The 19,748-nt window shown below is 46.3% G+C and overlaps 1 protein-coding gene across 1 annotated transcript in view; it reads left to right on the top strand.

Moving 5' to 3' along the window:
• Positions 1-19,748, top strand: part of GRM5 (glutamate metabotropic receptor 5) — a 341,429-nt gene that overhangs the window by 271,031 nt on the left and 50,650 nt on the right. The window contains 3 exon segments of the mRNA XM_048494460.1: positions 8,988-9,234; positions 12,299-12,467; positions 15,656-15,782. Of these exon segments, the coding sequence (XP_048350417.1) occupies positions 8,988-9,234; positions 12,299-12,467; positions 15,656-15,782 (543 nt within the window).

Below are 19,748 nucleotides of genomic sequence, written 5' to 3'. Positions count from 1 at the left end.
TTGTCCCTATTTTATATACAGAATTTAGATTCCTACTCAAGCTCTGAAAATCCCAGGTTCTCTGTTCTGCTAAATCCCTTTTGACTTTGTCAATATCTCTTCTTGCGAAAGCTGGCTTCTGTGAAGTGTGAAGCAATCCACTCTCATTTTAACTCCCGTGCACTTGATCTGGAAGTTATCACCAGTCCTTCTGCAGAGTAACATCCCAAATCCCACTAGAAAAGGATCATCCTATATTAATATATATATTTTTTAAAAATCAGCAGAACTGTCCATAACAAAAAGGTAGATTTTTTTTAAAAAAAGCAATGCTGCTGGAGTTAGATTTCTCTTTAATTCTAGTGAATTAATTGCACTGTCTGTGACTGCTTGATTATGGCGATCAATACAGGGCCAAAGTTGTGTGTATCGCAACATAACTGGCTGTTCAGGTTTCTCTTTAATTTCAATGACAATGGATTTTCTGTACAATTTGTTTCCCCTCCCAGCTGGTATGCTTATTATTTTTAATCAGAGGAGATATTACCTCAGTAGATTAGAACCACAGAATCGCACGGTCCTTCTTGTCATTTTCCTCTCTGTGGTCGATTCCGCACTTGCGTTATCGACCTAAGTTCGAGCTGCGTTCGACCTAAGTGCTCCGCACAGCCATTGGGATCGACGTGGTTTTGTACCAGCTTCGCCCCGTGTAACGGTCAAATTTCCGACTCCAGTTGGGAACTACTACTTTTTCAGGGAACCACGCTCAAACTCAGCTCGATTCCAGTAAAGTGTGGAAACTCTGGTGCCAGGAGTCCCCCATCCAGCCAATCACAGCTGAGTGTTTCGGGCATGCGTACAGCTGGCCAATCAAAAACACCACCTTCATCCCTCCATTCTCGTGGCAGTTTTTTTCATAACGTGTGTGGGGATAGACGGAACATGGCCGTAGAACAGAAGCCAATTGGAACGGAGCGGCGAAGAGGCACAGGATGATTCCGCCCTCCAAGCTGGGATCAAGCTGGTTGCAGTGGGGAACAACAATGGCTTCGACCTAGGTTAGTACCCTTCTCAGGGAACTGGGTCGAACCTATTTTACTCGTGTGCGGAATTGCCCTCTGTTTCCCCATTTTCCCTTTCCTATTGGGTCATTTTCCCACACGAATACATGAAGTTGTTTTATACCGAGTTGAACTTCTGGTCTCTCACGGTCAGTGTTGCTTAGTTTGACTGGCAATGCTCTCAGGGCAACAACTTCCACATCATCTGCAGCCAGAGCCTTAAAAACAAACACTAGAAATACCACGATTTTTGATGGTTTCAGGTGCTATCTACCAGTGTCACCCACTGATGGACAGCACCCAATGGCCAGGTACAAAGACAGAACAAATTGTCAGAGCACTGTTGTAACTGGTGTCTGATCATCAAAATCTAACTGACAGCTAACTGACAGGTATCACATGTCACAGCCTCATTCTGGGTTTGATTGGTAAAGAACTGTGATTGGCCAGTAAACCAGATATAAGGCTGCAGTGCACTGAGGTCTGAGAGACACTTGTCTTCTCACTGCCTGGCGGAGCACTTTGTCTGTGTGAGCTATACAAATAAAAGTAGGACCGCTTCTGTGACGTCGAGCTGCTGTGTGTATCTGACTTCCTACTGTGTTCCAGTATATTGCGCTACTCTGCTATAGGGGCTTTACCCCATACCTTCACACAAATGGCAATGATTCCATGCTCTCTGGGTCAGCCACTTCAATTACCTGGCCATGATTAGGGTGGCCTGCAGGAATATTTGGTGATGGAGAGCAGAGTCACTTGTTGTGTGTGCCCGGAAGTGACATCACCGTGGTCTAGAAATTCACCTAGAGATCGCATTCCCCTGCCTCAAGTTTCCATTGCCTGCCACAACTCCAGCAAAGGGTGGGAGGGGGAAAGAAGGGGAAAAAAACCCAGCAGTGGCATGGATGTGATGACATCCGTTCCAGGAAAACCTGGAAATTGTAATGGGTAGCTCTAGGAATAGCTGGAACCTCTGTGATTCAACCAGAGGGTTTTACTATACCACTTCTCCAGAAGTGAAATCATCACACTCGTAACACTGCCTGTCCATCATGTCTCCATCCTCGGCGCTCCCCCCGCCCCCATCACTGATGGATCCATTCCTACAGGTTTGTACCACCACCTGCAGGTGCACATGTGGAGTGACGTAATTTTCCATCATGTCACTTCCCACTTCTCTGGCAGGGCCTGGAGCCTGGGGGTGGGAGCTTGCCTGCTACTCTTGGGCAAATTACACACACACACCCCCCGCCACAGCCATGACCACAGAAGAGATGTGCCTCTTCTCCACAGAGTGAGAAGATGCACTGTGCAAATTTCACCAAAGCAGCCAGAACATTCGACAAGTTGGCCAGGTAGCAAAAGCAAACTACGGTGCAGGTACAAAACTACTCAAAAATGAACTTTGACTTTACTTATACAGAAGAGCCAATCGGAGTGCACGTTACATATTATCAAGGGTATCTGAGCAAAGTAAATTCACCTAGTAACCATGCTGATGTTAAAAATTTGCACAGTGGCCAGGGCACAGTGGTCTACTGGATCTCTCTAAAAGCTTGTGTGTGCTGACGGCCGAGGTGGGATCCAGCAGGTTCTCACAGGTTCCCGAGAGTAGGTTACTAATTATTTGTGTGTGCCGAGAGGGGGTTACTAATTGGTGATTTTGCCACGTGATTTTTGCCTTAGTTACGCCCCTCCTCTCAGCAGTAGCGCGCAGAACTTGAAGCAGTCTGGCAGGAGGTGCACCGACGTGCGTGGCAGCCTGCGCCTGCGCGCATTCGTTTCCCACCCAAGGACCAGCGCAGTGGCTGTGTCCTTGCCACAGCCCCACCCAGAAATGCCATGCCCCCGGAATTCCCGGCTACGCCCCATCATGCCCTGCCCAGCCCCACTGGCACTACGCCACAGTTTGAATCCCACCACCATGGGAACCTGTTACTAAAATTTTTGGATCCCACCACTGGCTGACGGGGTCTGCCCAGGCTAACCTGATCAGATCTCAGAGGCTACCCCGCTCTTGTCTCATCTTGGAAGCTCCGAAGGATCACTCCTGGTTAATATTTGGATGGGAGGCCACAAAGAAAGTCTAAGGTTGCTATGCAGGGGCAGGCAATGGTAAACCACCTCCACTTGTCTGTAACCTCCAGAAATCCTAAGGGGTGGCCATAAATTGGCTGTGACTTGATGCCTCTTTCCGCCACCAAAATCTTGGGCACAGCTCTTTCCTGAGCCCTCCATTTTTTTTTCACCTTGCGATGTCAGGATATGAGCACCTCGGCCCTCTTCTTCGGCTCATTAATAGAGAAGGTTGCTTAGTAACCGCACTGATTTTTCGGTTCTGTTTGCAATAGTGGATTATATAATATTACGCTGCAGGGGGTTGCTGCCCAAGTTAATTGGAATAGCAATCCACATTTATTTATTTATTTTAAACGCTAAAGAACCATTTCATTTCACAACCGGAACAGGGCAAAAGATCAGTGCATTCGAAGATATATCCCTCTATGACAGGGGTAGGGAACCTGCGGCTCTCCAGATGTTCAGGAACTACAATTCCCATCAGCCCCTACCAGCATGGCCAATTGGCCATGCTGACAGAGGCTGATGGGAATTGTAGTTCCTGAACATCTGGAGAGCTGCAGGTTCCCTACCCCTGCTCTATGATATGCTTAGTTTTAAGAGTCTGGTACAATACAATGCAGGGACATAAGGAATGATCGGGTATGGTTATCCTGACGACTTAACTTGACCGACTTATCTCATTTGGCTCCAGCAGACATCTTGGGATCTTAGACAGACCTACTGAGAGTGTTCATAGAGGTCAGGGTCATACCCAGGGTCATAGTGGTCAGGGTGTTCGACTTGGTCATGGGACAACTGGGTTCAAATATCTTCTGTCGTGGAAGTTCACTGGATGGCCTTGGGCCCGTCATAGTCTCTCAGCCTAAGCCAGTGGTGGCGAACCTTTGGCACTCCAGATGTTATGGACTACAATTCCCATCAGCCCTTGCCAGCATGACCAATTGGCCATGCTGGCAGGGGCTGATGGGAATTGTAGTCCATAACATCTGGAGTGCCAAAGGTTCGCCACCACGGGCCTAAGCTATTGGGATGCCAGCCTTCAGGTGGAATCTGGGGGTCTTCTGGAATCCTACATTATCTCCAGATCTGAGAAAATGGATGCTTTGGAGGTGGACCGTGTGGCATCATATCCCACTGAAGTCCCTGTCTTCTCCATCCCCAAACCTCCAGGAGTTTCCCAACCTGGATCTGGCAACCTGACCCCCAACCCCTGCCCGTGGTCAGAGGGGACCTGGTAACCCTGCTAACCTACTTCACAAGGTGTTTTTTGAAACTTCATTTATCCCCCACTTTTCTTCCCAATGGGGACCTGAAACAACTTATGACATGGTCTCTTCTGCCACTTCATTCTCTCTACAACCCTGTTAGATAGGTTTGGCTGAGAGGATGTGACAGGTCCAAAGTCTCTCAGAGGCCCCTTCCGCACATGCAGAATAATGCACTTTCAATCCACTTTCACAATTGTTTGCAAGCAGCTCCCAAATTGATGGTGTGGAGAGACTCTGGGACACTTTCCTCTACATCAAATGCCCCAAAGAAGGTGCCACAGATCTTTGAAAAATCTGATGTTGCAGACTTGGTCCAGATCCTTGGTAAACTCCAAACCACATTAGAAGATGCGAGTAAAAGAATAGAGGCAAACTCAGCAACATTGCAAGAAGTGGGTAAGAAAACAAACAGAATTGAAGCTGTTGATGTAGTGACTAAGGCGGTTTCCGCACAGCCAAGGGAGAGACCCTGCATCGGCATTAATCATGCTGATGCAGGTTCTGGGGCCATTCGCACAAACGGCCCCATGGGATGTGCAGCTGTGGGAGCAAGCTCCGCACTGCTGCGTATTCCCCTGCCCGGCCCCAAACGCCTCGTTTCCTTCTACTGGCAGCCGTGTCACTCTATCGTCACTCTGAGGAGGGAAGGGGACACGCCCCCATGGCCACAGTGACGGCTGAAGCACTGGAGACCAGGGGGCATGTCCCCTTCCCTCCTCAGAGTGACGATAGAGCGACGCGGCTGCCAGCGGAAGGTAACAAGGCGTTTGGGGGGAGGGGAGGGGAAAATGCCGGCTTCCACCCGCCGCCATTCACATGGCAGCGGATGGAAGCCGGCGTTTGCAAGAAAACTCGCTCCCCAAGCAAGTTTTGAATACATCATTTTGGCGGGCACAGAGCACTGCTGCATCGATTTGGCAGCAACGCCTGTGCGAAGGGTCCCTGCCAAAACGGTGTTTTACCAGGCTGAAGCCGTTGCTTTCAGCCCATGCAGAAACCGCCTAAGACATTGGCAGAGGAGCTGAAGAATAAGTTAGATTGTGTTGACCAAAAGGTAGTACTCCTTGAGGAAGAAAATGAGAAATTTCAAGACCAGCTTGCTATATTGGAATAGCAACAAAGAGAGGATTCTTTGTGTTTTAGGGCAGTTCCGGAGTGTGAGGGTCAAGATATCAAACAGCTTCTTACAACAGAGCCCAATTAATTGGAGTAAAATAAGACATAATTGAGGGAGAAATAGACTAGACTTTCTGTATAAAGTCCATATGTGCTAAACAGAGGAAACTACCAAGAGATTGCATTGGCCAATTGAATTCTAGATCCATAAGAGACCAGGTCTTACAGGCCTATTATGCAAATAATCTGAATATTAATGTAAAACAAATAATAATATTGGAGATACCATTCAGACTCAGGGAAAAAGTGACATTCCAGTAATGCATTTATCAGGGGATTTTTAATGCAACAGAATGCATTAAATAAAAAATGGCCTAACAGAAAACACAAAATGTATTTATTGGACTTGATAGCGAACAAAACAGGAATTTTAAATATATCCAAATAAGAAAGAAATTTTGCACACTATTAAGATTTTACAACACATATCAATGCTGACATTAAAAGAAATGGAATCCAACTTGAACTTTGTTAAACAAAAGACTTTTGAACGGACCAACAAACCAGGGAAAATGTTAGTGGCAAAATTAAGAAAATTAAAAGAAAACAGATTGATTACAAAAATACAATGGAATGGTAATAGTACATCAGATGAGAACGCTATTAGGAATGCATTCTTTAAATATTGCTCGAAACTGTTTGAAAGCAGTATGTCAGGAGAGAACGATATTGAAAAGTATCTGAACAAACAAACTGTGCCGCAACTGTCTCTAGTCCAAAAGGATATGATAGCCCAATTTTAACAATGGAATTAGTAGAAACTTTAAAGCAAGTAAAGTTGAATAAAACTCTGGGACCAGATGGCGTACCAGCATCTTATTATAAAGTGTTTGCAGATATATGAATGGGATCACTTCTGGCAATGATGAATGGGATTTTACAAAAAGCGAAATGACCAGCCGCATGGAGAGAGGCTAATATAACTTTGATTCCAAAAAGAAGAACAAGACTTAACAGAAGTTAGGAACTATAGACCAATTTCACTCCTGAATAATGACTACAAGTTGCTTGAAGTGATTTTGGCAAGAAGGTTAAAAGGTGTCTTACGAACTGTTATACATGAGGACCAGAGTGGCTTCTTGTCAAAAGGCAACTGAGAGATAATGTCAAAACAATTTTAGATGTGGTGGAATATTATGAGAAATACAGTGACAAACAAGCAGCCTTGATCTTTTTGGATGTGGAGAAAGCATTTGACAATGTCTCTTGGCCATTTACGTCAAGTGCATTAGGAAAAATGGGCTTTGAAAACAACTTTTTGAAAAGTATACAGGCAATCTATACTAAGCAGTAGCTAAAATAATGGTAAATGGTGAATTGTCTATAAATGTGAGATACAAAAGGGAACTTTTAGAAAGCAGATTTCAATAAGCTTAGGAGTCTACTGGGTGCGATCCCAATGTCAAAATTATCAAAAGAGAAGGTAGTGCATGATGGCTAGGAGTTTCTTAAAAGTGAGATCTTGAGGGCACAATTTCAAACGGTTCCAATGAGGAGGAAAAATGGGAGGTGACGAAGGAAACCAGGATGGCTGTCTAAAGAACTTTAAACTGAGCTAAGATTTTAAAAGGACGTGTACAAGAAATGGAAAAGGGGGGAATCACTAGAGAGGAATTAAAACAAATAATCAGGATGTGTAGGGAGAAAGTCAGAAAAGCTAAAGCTCACAATGAGCTCAGGCTTGCCAGAGAGGTTAAAAACAAAAAAAGGCTTTTTTGGCTATGTCCGTAGCAAAAAGAAAAAAAATAGGATAGAGTCCCTGCATGGAGAACAGTGGCGTATCTGCCTGGGGACAGGGGGCCATGCCCTGGGGGTGGGGGCATGGCCACGCCTAACGTTTGGTCTCATAGGAAAAAGGCACAGCTGCAACATTAAACTTTGGCCATTTCTGCATGGCACAATTATACCAGGTTTGAACGAGGGTCTTACATACTGCATCTAATTTATCCCTGCTTCTTCTTCTGCACGCCTCCTTGCTTCTTCCCAGGAGCAGAGTTAGGACCAGGAGGAAATGCTCCAGTTTGCTCCTCACGAACTGGGACTTCTGTATTTACTTCGGAAGCAGATCTGAGCATGCCCGGTGTCCCACGTTCTGATTGGCTGTTGCTTTGGAGTGGCAGCTTGAATGAATGTCAGGCGGGGAGATCAGGTGGCTGGGCAGGAAAAATAAACCGTTCCTGCTCCCGATTGGTTTCTGCACGGTCGCAGGCACAAGCAGGGTCACATCGGGATTTTTTTTTAAAGAACCTCCGAACGGGCAATTTTTGGAAATCCCAGGCTAAGGTAAATATTCCAGAGCAACCCCTGGGCAGGCCCACGTTAGCACCAAGAACTGTGCAGAATTCTCGGCTGCACGGGGATATTTTTCTTGCTCACCCCGGGATGTTTTAGCCATGCGGAAATGGCCATAAATAAACATTTTCCTCCTCCACCTCTACTAAACGACCAAGCGTCCATTCAGTTCTCTCTCTCTGGTTCTCCATTGATTGGGTCTTGCTGTATCCATCATGTTTACTTTTTTGGCTTCTCTCTGGCTCATGGTGCAACCTTTCTGTGGAGAGTCAACGGTTCACTCAGACCCTGGAGGCCCAGCTACAGTCCTGCATAGAATCTATACCTTTAAAAATATCCCCCCAAATTCTCAGAAATACATTGGTTTCCAGAGGCAGATATTCAGGTTGATGGATCGATGTGGAGTGAGATCTTGGAAACAGAATTTCTTTTTGCAAAACCAATACAGCAAGGAATGCTTCACAGACTGCGGCAGCGGCACGGTTACATAAAACAACCCATTCCCTCCAGAATAACTGGTGTGTATGAATAGCTCCTTTTTGGTAAAATCATGCCCTCCCCCTTCCAACAGCATGCTACTCATTAGCTTCCAGCAGAACGTGTAGGTGAGTTCCATTTTGAATGACTTATGGAGACCATTGTCCTAGAAAGTCCTCGTGTACCGAGAGCTCCTGTAGGTCTGAACAGAAATTATCTGTGCTTCGCACTGTCGCACAATGCAACTTCCAGTACCCCACACACAAACACCATGCGTTGTTATTGGCAGGCTACTTGGGCAATCTCACAATATAGAGTTGTCATGGTAATATTTTTGGTTGCGGGGAAATTTCGTCGTTCTTTCGGGCTAATGTGCCAGGGAACATTTTCTTCCAACTGTTCTTTTTAAACTAACGTCTTTGTTGAGATGCCAGCAACTTGGTTTACAGCCATTCAGCTCCGCAACCGGTGGGGTGACTTCTGAAAAGAAAAGCGCCTCGTGCCGACAAACCTGATGTCGGAGTTCATGTTTGCATCCGGAATCCAAGAGAACCTGCAGTGTTTCCTAAATATACCATGGACGCATGCCCAAATTCACCTTGTCTATACACTGAAAGCATTATTAGTTACATAACGCAATGTTTCTCCACAGGCAATCTGACCTTGAGAACTCAACACGTGCAGGATTCCAAGATGGGCTTCGTGATAAACGCAATCTACTCCATGGCGTATGGACTCCATAACATGCAGACACTGCTGTGCCCAGGCTACGCAGGTCTTTGTGATGCCATGAAACCAATCGACGGACGTAAACTCCTGGATGCTCTTATGAAGGCCAACTTCACTGGGGTTTCTGGGGACGTGATCTCATTTGATGAGAACGGAGATTCACCAGGACGGTACTGTCAATCTTTCTCAATCTAGAGAACGTTAGATTTTATGCTTGTCATGCAAAGTGTCGATTATAACCCTTCACATTGATATCTTCCTTACTCTGATGGACAGTATTTTAATTTTGTTGGCTGCTGTAGGTTTTCCGGGTTGCGTGGCTGTCATCTGGTAGTTTTTGCTCCTAACGTTTCACCCACATGTATGGCTCGCATCTTCAGAGGCAAGGCATGGTAACAGTAGTGGTTAAGAGCAGGTGTACTCTAATCTGGATGAACCGGGTTTGATTCCCAGCTCTGCTGCCTGAGCTGTGGAGGCTTATCTGGGGAATTCAGATTAGCCTGTACACTCCAGCACCTGCCAGCTGGGTGACCTTGGGCTAGTCACAGTTCTTCTGAGCTCTTTCAGCCCCACCTACCTCACAGGGTGTTTGTTGTGAGAGGGGAAGGGAAAGGAGTTTGTAAGCCCCTTTGAGACTCCTATAGGAGAGAAAGAGGGATATAAATCCTGCTCTTCTTCTTCTTCTTCTTCTTCTTCTTCTTCTTCTTCTTCTTCTTCTTCTTCTTCTTCTTCTTCTTCTTCTTCTTCTTCTTCTTCTTCGTCTTCTTCGTCTTCTTCGTCTTCTTCTTCTTCTTCGTCTTCGTCTTCTTCGTCTTCTTCTTCTTCTTCTTCTTCGTCGTCTTCGTCTTCTTCTTCTGCTTCTTCTGCTTCTGCTTCTTCTTCCATGACATGGGAGAAAAACACATCTCTCTCACAAAGCAAAACACACCTTACCATGACAAGCTTCTGAAAATTCCAGCCACAGATGAGGGCAAAAACTACCAGACCTTGGCCACATAGCCCGGAAAACCCACCGCAACCAATTAATTTCAGCAGTGAAATTTTGTTTAAAAATATTTTAACGCATTGAGGGTTAGATCCAGCCACTCTTCTAAGAAATCACAATGCCTTTCACCTCAGATATTTAGGCTGTACTCATTATCAGAGATGAAAGGGTCAGGAGCTCAGTGATAAAGCATCTATTTTGCATGCTGATGTTCTCAGATTCGATCCCTGGCATCCCCAGTTAAAAGTATCAGATACTAGGTGATGTGAAAGACCCCCGTCTGAGACCCTGGGGGAACATAATACTGACCTTGATAGTACAATCGTCTAACGCCAGATGGTCACCTTTGCGAACCGGGATGGGTGGGCGGGCGGCCGCGCAGACGAACGCGCACACAGCCGCAGGAGCACACTGCCTTCTGGGGCACTCCCTGTCACAGGGTGGGAAACGGGAGCGCCCCAGAAGTCAGTGCGGCAGCCTTCCAAAACCCGGGACACTTGAAAAAACCTGCGGGACGCGGGACAAGTTGTTTCAAGGCGGGACTGTCCCACCAAAAGCAGAACATCTGGTCAGCCTAACCATGTAACAGGCCAATCTAGGCAGGGGGGCAAATCCTTCTCTGGATCCAGCACATCCCTACACCACACCACCAGCACAAGGGACAAATATACCAGTGGAGGGGCAACTTACCTGGGTGGGTGGGTGCTGTGCAGCTTCATGGTCCCTGACCTAGAAGCTGCTGCTCGTCCCCAGGCCTGCCAGCCAAGGAGATGGGTCCGCCTGGATAGGGCATTCCGGGGGCAGGCTGGGAGTGGAGCCAACCTTAGTTGGCTTCCTCAGGGCCTCTGCCTGCTGGTATGCCAGTGCTGGGTGTTTGGGCTTTCATAAAGCCCAATGGAGGGCTCTTTGGCATCAGGGAAGCTGCCTCTCCATGCTGCCGAGAAGCTCTCCTGGAGTTGACCAGGCGGCGCTGAACTGCCGGAGCTTCTGGATGGGGCTGTAAGACAGTGTCATGTATTCTCATTAACAGGACAGTCCATGGCTCAGTGTCAGAACAACAGCTTTGCCTGCAGAAAGTTCTGTTTTCAATCCCTGACATCTTTAAAGGAGCAACTTGTAGGTGATGCGAAAGGCCCCAACCTGAAACCTTGTGGAACCACGGCCAATCAGAGCAGGCATTATTGACCTTGGTAGACCAATGATCTGACTCAGTTTGAGGCAGTTGCGTGCGTCTTCATTAAGAGGAGGGACAGTGGCTCAGTTGCAGAAAGTTATAAGTTCAATTTCCACTAGTTAAAAGGAGCTGGTAGCAGGTGATGTGACAGGCTGCAATCTAAGACCCCGCCGAACAGCTGCCATTCCCAGCAGGCAACATTGTCCTGGGTAGACCAATGGCCTGACTCAGTATAAAGCAGCTTCATACAGCCATGTGCAATCTAGGACTAAACTGAGCTCCAGCAGTGTGTCAGCACCCTCCTAACAGTGCTGCCTCAAGCCACTGCTTGGGTGATTTGAATACAGAGCCGGTCCCACTTGCAGCCTTCACCTACCACATGTCTGGTTTCCCCCCGCAACTGGACCATCCTCCGTTGTAAATTTTCTTTTTTAAAAACTTTATTGGGATTTAGTCAGAACAATACAGTATTATTTTCATTCACATCCCCTAATTACAAGATCAAGGTAGAAAAGAAAAAAAATGAAAAAAGAGAAAAAAACCAGAAAAAAAAGAAAAAGAAGAGAGAAAGAAAAAAAATTACAATTCCAACTTCCGTCATTCGCTTTCTTACAGCAGTGCAATATGACCATTTAACATCCTTATAACTAACATTCTTTGGCTTCTATCTGTACATACTTTATTATGGTCGAATAAAGTTGTCAACCAAGCTACATGTTTTGGACAGCATATTTTTGTTCTAGATACTGAATCCATTGGTCCCACTGGTTTGTTAAGTTGTAAGTTTTTTTTTTCCCAGTGCTTCATTCCCTTGTATTTGAGCAATCTTTATTATCTCTAACATTGTAAATTTCAATCGCATTCGCAAATGCCTTAACAGTCCAGGTGCTCGGGAGCAACAGCCGCAGAAGGCCATTGCTTTCACATCCTACATGTGAACTCCCAAAGGCACCTGGTGGGCCACTGCGAGTAGCAGAGAGCTGGACTAGATGGACTCTGGTCTGATCCAGCTGGCTTGTTCTTATGTTCTTATGTTCTTAAACTCAACCGACGGACTAATCTCTTTGCTTGAAAGGTACGAGATCATGAATTTCAAGAAGATGGGGAAGGATTATTTCGACTACATCAACGTTGGCAGCTGGGACAACGGGGAGCTGAAAATGGATGACGACGAAGTCTGGTCGAAGAAAAACAGCATCATCCGATCGGTCTGCAGCGACCCGTGCGAGAAAGATGAGATCAAGGTAAATAAACAGTTCATCGATGACTATGCCCGTCCCATCCTAACTATCCTGCCATGGCAGGGGTCAGGACTTTGGAACTGGATATAAAGGCTGTCAGTGTTGTTGGCTGATGTGAAAGGAGAGGGGTTAAAAGATTCTAATCTGGAGAACCGGGTTTGATTCCCCACTCCTCCACCTGAGTGGCAGAGTCTTAACTGGTGAACCAGATGTGTTTCTACACTCCTACATTCCTGCTGGGTGACATTAGGCTAGTCACAGTTCTCCCATGACTCTCTCAGCCCCACCTACCTCACAAGGTGTCTGTTGTGGGGAGAGGAAGGGAAAGGAGCTTTTACCCCACCTTGAGTCTCCTCACAGGAGAGAAAGGTGGCATATAAATCCAAACTACTACACCTCTCCTCCTCCTCCTCCTCCTCCTCCTCCCATTAATTTTGTTAAGCCCTTGATTGCCTTCAGCAGTGTCTCAGTCTTTGTGTAATAACTTTGGGTTGGAAACTGCATGCATCCATCAAGATGAATTTAAAGTTCAGGCCAATAGCTGCACTGTTCCACCACCCCCGCCCTTGATCATTTATATTTGGACAGCTATTGCTCCATTAACACTGAAAAGAGGCAGTTGCGTTGCAGTAGTTCTGTTGCCAATTTTGGGGGCAGATCGGGACATCCCAAGAGAAAGCCAAGATGAGCAGCCCTTAGGAACCATGAAGCTCAGACCTGGCCAGGGCTAATGACTACAGCCATGAGTTCACCTGCTCTGACCCATGTGGCCCGGGCTAGCCTGATCTTGTCAACCTTGGAAGCTAAGCAGTACTTGGATGGGAGACTGCCAAAGTCCAGCATTGCTATGCAGAGGCAAGCAATGGCAAACCACCTCTGAATGTTTATTGCTCTGAAACATCAACAGAGTGGCTGTAAGTCAGCTGTGACATCTCAACACTTTCGACCAACATAGGCTTCACTGTTGCTTCCTCTTGTTCGGGGATCACTTTGCATGGAACTACGTTATGGCAGTGCAAGAGGAAGGGGCAGACAAGCCTATTCTGATCATTGACACCACTAGGACACTTCTCATTTTGCTACGGACCAACAACAACAAGGCAAGGGGTGGAGGCCTTCATAAGAACATAAAAAGAACCCTGCTGGATCAGACCAGTGGTCCATCCAGTCTGGTGTTCTGTCTCACACAGTAGCCAACCTGTTTCTCTGGAGGTCCAACTGCAGGGAACAGAGGCCAAGACCTTCAATAAGAACCTAAGAAGAGCCCTGCTGGATCAAACCAGTGGAGCATCTAATCTAGCATCCCACCTCATATAGTGGCCAACCAGTTCCTCTAGACATCCAACATCAAAGCATAGAGGCCAAGACCTTCATAAGAACCTAAGAAGAGCCCTGCTGGATCAAACCAGTGGAGCATCTAATCTAGCATCCCACCTCATATAGTGGCCAACCAGTTCCTCTAAACATCCAACATCAAAGCATAGAGGCCAAGACCTTCAATAAGAACCTAAGAAGAGCCCTGCTGGATCAGACCAGTGGACCATCTAATCTAGCATCCCACCTCTTATAGTAACCAACCAGTTCCTCTAGACGTCCACCATCAAAGCACAGAGGCCAAGACCTTCATAAGAACCTAAGAAGAGTCCTGCTGGATCAGACCAGTGGACCATCTAATTCAGCATCCCTTCTCACACAGTGGTCAACCAGTTCCCCTGGAGGACCAACAGCAGGACATAAAGGCTAAGGACTTTCCCTGGCACTGGGATTCACAGGTTTAGTACCACCCTCCAAGGAGCTTTCCTCTAGCCCAGGGGTCTGCAACCTACGGCTCTCCAGATGTTCATGGACAACAATTCCCATCAGCCCTGCCACTTGGCCATGCTGGCAGGGGCTGATGGGAATTGTCGTCCATGAACATCTGGAGAGCCGTAGGTTGCAGACCCCTGCTCTAGCCTAACAAACCTTCCTCCAACTTAAATGACTCTTCAAGCTACACTCAGTGGATGTGGAAGTTCCTTTTTTTGACTGGTAGCCACAGGTGCACCACTCCTCCATGAACCTGTCCAATCCCCTTTTTAGTTATCCATACTTTTGTGAGTGAATCCCATCATTTAAAGTGTTCATTCATTCATGAAATACGTCCTTCTTTCTGTCTTCAGTGCCTCAGCTTCATTGGATGCCCCTGAGTTCTGATGTTCTGGGGGAGGGGAAGTTCACTCCATCCATTTTCCTTCTCCAGGATGGAGGCAGGCCTTTGCATTTATTTATATCCTGCTTTTCTCCCCATTTTGGACTCAAAGTGGCTGCTAGAACATCTTCTCCCCTTCCTCCATTCTCTCATAACAACAGCCATGTGAGGTGTGCCAGACTGAGAGTTTGTGCTGGACCCAGGGTCACCCGGTGAGCTTCTGTGACAGAAATGGAGATTCGAACCCAGACCACCCAGGGTCCTGATCATTCAGTTCGCTACACCACACTGGCTTGCTTGCATGCTTCTAAGAAGTTGAAGGGAAGTTCCATCCTGGCGGCAATTCTCCAAATAGATAAAGATTTTCGTGAATTATGATGGTCCCATTTCAGAAAAGAAGAAAACAATAGTTGGCGCTCTGATTAGAATAAGCGTGAAAGTCTTGGAAGCAACTGGGAGCGGGGAAAACTGCCATATTTTCCTTGGCTGGCAATAGAAGAGTTGGATTTCTATCCCCCTTTCTATAGGAGACTCAAAGGGGCTTACAAACTCCTTCCCTTCCCCCCTCAGAACCTATGAGGTAAGTGGGGCTGAGAGAGCTCAGAAGAGCTGTGACTAGCCCAAGGTCACCCAGCTGTCGTGTGTTGGTGTGTACAGGCTAAGCTGAATTCCCCAGATAAGCCTCCACAGCTCAGGTGGCAGAGCGGGACATCCCAAGAGAAAGATTGTAGACACTCTGCAGCAACTAAGATGCCACACTAGAAATGACGCCAGCTCATTGCCTCAGAGGAATTCTTGGACTGATCAGGCGGACGCTTGGAATGGCCCATCACAAAGTTCAGTCATTTGGTACAGTGAATAGATTTACCATCTCCATAAGATGTAGCCTGTCAAATGCAAATGGATAATTTTATTTTTTTTTAATTAAGAAATGGATCTTTTGAAAATGTTGTGATTAAGAAATAAAAACCAGCACCATTTCTTTCCTTCCTTCCTTCCTTAGGTTATCCGCAAAGGAGAAGTCAGCTGCTGCTGGACTTGTACGCGATGTAAAGAGAACGAATTTGTCTTTGATGAGTACACATGCAAAGCATGTGAGCTGGGTTCCTGGCCCAATGAGGAACTCACAGGTAGGCACATTCGGATCCAGTTTCTAAATGATATCATGTCAGTGGCCCTTGACACAGCACTTCATTTCTAAGCTGAGAGGCACCATGTCCAAACCTGGCCAGAAGTCACACTTGTATGTTGGGCCGTTTCCGCACAGCCAAATAACAGCGTCTTAGGGGCGGAAAAAACGCCGTCCCTAGGGTGCTGTTCGCACAGGAGGCTTCTGCATCGCAGCAGCGCCATCCTGGCCGCGCTGGAGCAGTGCGAAGGCGCCACTTTAAACCTCGCTAAACCAGCTAGGTTTTTGCAAAACGGCACCTTTGGGGCGCCGCTGTGCAAACAGCACCGGCTTGAGGGCGCCACTTTCGGCCCCTCCAGTGTGTGCAAGGCACTTACCTTGTCATCCTGTTCAGCTCCAGGCAACTGCAAAGACACACCCACGCTGCCCTCTGACCCACGGGGGTCAGAGGACAGTGTGGGCGTGTCTGTGCAGCTGCCCGGAGCTGAACAAGACAGCAAGGTAAGTCCCTTGCACACACCCTGGGCGGCGGCAGCGTCAGGGCTGCCCGAGCGGGGCTGTGCAAGCAGTCCCAACTCCCCACCAGCTTCATTTAAGCCAGTGGGATGCCGCTTCCACCGGCTGTGTGGAAACAGCCCGAGAATCTGGTCAAGGGAGTGTTGGCTCTCAGAAGCTCATACCCAAGAATCTTGTTGATGTTTGAGGTGCTACTGAACTTAACAAAGGAAAGGGAACAAAACTTAACCCTATAGCAATGGAACTAGTGCCCAAAGGTCAGGAAAATACAAATAAAGGGCTACTAGAGTGCTATAGATATATCTTTACACTTTTTTTTAAGTGGAAGGTAAACTCAGCCCTGCCTATCAAAGTATACTTAGTCAGCTAAATTATTACTCATGAGCTTTGCTTATTTGTTTATAACATCTGAAATTTTCCATGTCCTGGGACTTCAACTGGACTGCAGTTTTTCAGCAAGCCAGGAATCCTGATCGCTAATTAAAAATAACGTTCGGATTGGCTTGTCCTGTCTAAAAAATGAGTCCATCTTCTTTTCCTGCTCAGTGGTCAAGATTAATTTTTCTTTCCTTTTTTCTTCTTTTTTTTGGCACCACAGCAATGATTAATAGAGACAGAATTCATCTGGGGATATTGCCAGGAATTTGTGACTTTAAAAAAAATGGCTTCTGCATTCCCTCATTCATGTGTTAGCAGGATATTAATCACAATTCAGCTTCTGCAGACATTGTGGTATTTGGAGAAATACTAACATAGGAAAAAATGGATGTTTTGTGTGCACATACACAATTTCTTTTTACCCACATATACATCCTAAATCTGTATCTAAACTTGCAAGGGAAAGGGAGGCATATAAACTGAAATAATAATAAAAACAATAACAAAACCTTCTGAGATTTGCATGAATACCACCAGTATATTACAACTTTCTAGGCCTCTGGGTGAGGCTCGAATTGTAATGAAAGGCCAACAACCAGCTAAAGAACTGGCAGCTGTGATATTAAACAAAATTAAATAACAACAAATAATAATAACAAGTTCAAGTTCCTTAGGTGACACTTGAACTACCTACATATTGAGAAAATCTCCATCTGTCAATTACAACGGTCCACATTGCTTGCATTCGCACATATGCTATGCCTATACATTACAACGTTCTAGGTAAGTGGTGGAGAACCTATGGCACTCCAGACGTTCATGGACTACAATTGGTCAGGCTGGCAGGGGCTGATGAGCATTGTAGTCCATGAACATCTGGAGTGCCATAGGTTCGCCACCACTGTTCTAGGTTCTTGGGAAGAAGCCAATACATAGAAAGGCCAACAATGGTTGAAGATTTGGCAGCTGTGATTTCGTATGATGATGTAGATGTAAATAAGGACATTTGAGTGTCAATCAAGGATGTCCAGCTGTAAACCCAAGAGCTATCCCTCTGACTCTCTCCAGCATTTGGTTTGCCATTGCCAACTCCAGCTTGGAAAATTCCTAGAAATATGAAGGCGGAACCTGAGAAAGGCAGAATTTTGAAAGGAGAAGGAATTACTCCATAAAGTTTGCCCTCTGAAGCTGCCATTTATTCCAGAGGGATGTATCTCTGTAGCCTGGAGATCCACCATAATTCTGGAAGAACTTCAGGCCCAGGGCTCCCCCAAAACCACAATTTCAAAGAAATCAACTTCCTTCCTGTCAGTTTTCTTCATTGTCCAACTTTCACACTTATAGGAGAACACTATGGCATGAATTACAAAATACATAATGGGCACTGAATCAAGAAATAGATGATAAATCTGTGGGCTGAAGGTAACAAAGGAACCCTTTCAAAGATAAAGAGGATAATGCATAATGGATAATGTGTGGATAATGCATAATCAGACATCTGATCTACACTTTTATTTATTTACTTCATTCATACCTCACCTTTCTCCAGAGGCATAGCAAGGGGGGAAAGCACCCGGTGCACTGGTGCATCCTTCGCCCTGCCATGCCCCCGTCCACTCTAGAACGCCCCCCAGAACACTTCCTCCACACCCCCGGAACGCCCTCATCACACCCCCCCAGGGACGTGTACGTGGTGCATTGCGCACCCCCTGTCCCCTTGGAGCTACGCCTCTGCCTTTCTCCCTAATGTGCTTTACACTGTCCCCCTCTCCTCCATTTTATGTGATCAGCAACTCCATGAGATAGATTGGGCTGAGAGTGATCCAATACTGGCCCGAGGTCAACCAGCGAGCTTCCATGCAGAGTCAAACCTGATTCTTGTAGGTTTTATTTATTTATTTATTTATTTATTTATTTATTTATTTATTTATTTATTTATTTATTTATTCGGTTTATAGACCGCCCTCCCCCTAAGGACTCAGGGCGCTGAACAACATAAGTAGAGCACAATATAACAAATCAAGTTAAAATTCAATAAGTTAAATAATACAGGCTCTAAAAGATAAAATATAAACCTTCCCCATTAAAATGCAGCATTAAAATTAGTATTAGTACATGATGGCATCCACTATTTGACAAATTAATCATTACACCTGATTGATTCTGCCGAAAGCAGTCTAAAATGTAATGCCCTCCCTTGAGGGATGGAGTTTCTGAATGCTGGAGAAAGGTCACCGAAGATTCTTAATGGACAAGTTGTTATTTTTTTATTTTTTTATTTATTTATTTATTAAACTTTTATGCCGCCCCATCCTCTAGGGGCTCTGGCCGGTGTACAGCACAAAACATGGTAAAACAAGTCACTAAAATCTTTAAAACAGCGGTAGCAAACATTAATAGTAATCCATAAAATAGCTTAAAACTCATAAAACAGCAAAAAACCATAATACATAATAAAAGGCGTCCGACCCCAATTTAAAACCTACCCCCATGGGGGGGGATGGTAGGACCCCTCAATATGAGGGGACCCTGATGTAACTGCCCTAGGGGCAGGGCAGTAAGGGCACCATGTCCCAGCAGCTGGACACTCCAAGGCCGGTGGGAACAACACAGTCTTCCAGGCCCTGCCAGAACTCACCCCAGGTCCATTGGGGCCCGGACAGCTGGAGGAAGGGTGTTCCCACCAGGCGGGGAGACCAGTGCAGATAAAGGTCCCTGGCCAGCCAGCGTGGAGGCCAGCTTACCGCATCATAGAGGGGCAGGGGGCCACCAGTAGAGATTGGCCTCTGCAGGGGCGCCCAGAGGGCCCGAGTTTGGACATATGGGGTGATGCTTGGTCCCGAGAAGATGCGAGGGGTCCCAGGCAGCATAAGAAGCCTTAGCAAAGGTCAAAACCCACACCTTGAAGATGATTCGGAATTCAGCGGGGAGCCAATGCAGCTGTCGCCAGCACAGGCTGGATGTGTTCTCTGAAGGCGCCTCCTGTGAGCAGAAGCGTGCTGCCGCATGTTGGACCAGTTTTAACTTCGAATCAAGCGCCAAGAAGGCAGTGACGTACAGCGAGTTACAATAG

This window comes from Sphaerodactylus townsendi, linkage group LG04 (genome assembly GCF_021028975.2).
Source record: "Sphaerodactylus townsendi isolate TG3544 linkage group LG04, MPM_Stown_v2.3, whole genome shotgun sequence".
Lineage (NCBI taxonomy): Eukaryota > Metazoa > Chordata > Lepidosauria > Squamata > Sphaerodactylidae > Sphaerodactylus > Sphaerodactylus townsendi.
Note: the sequence above shows the minus strand (reverse complement) of the source record. Positions and strands in the feature narration are given on the sequence as shown.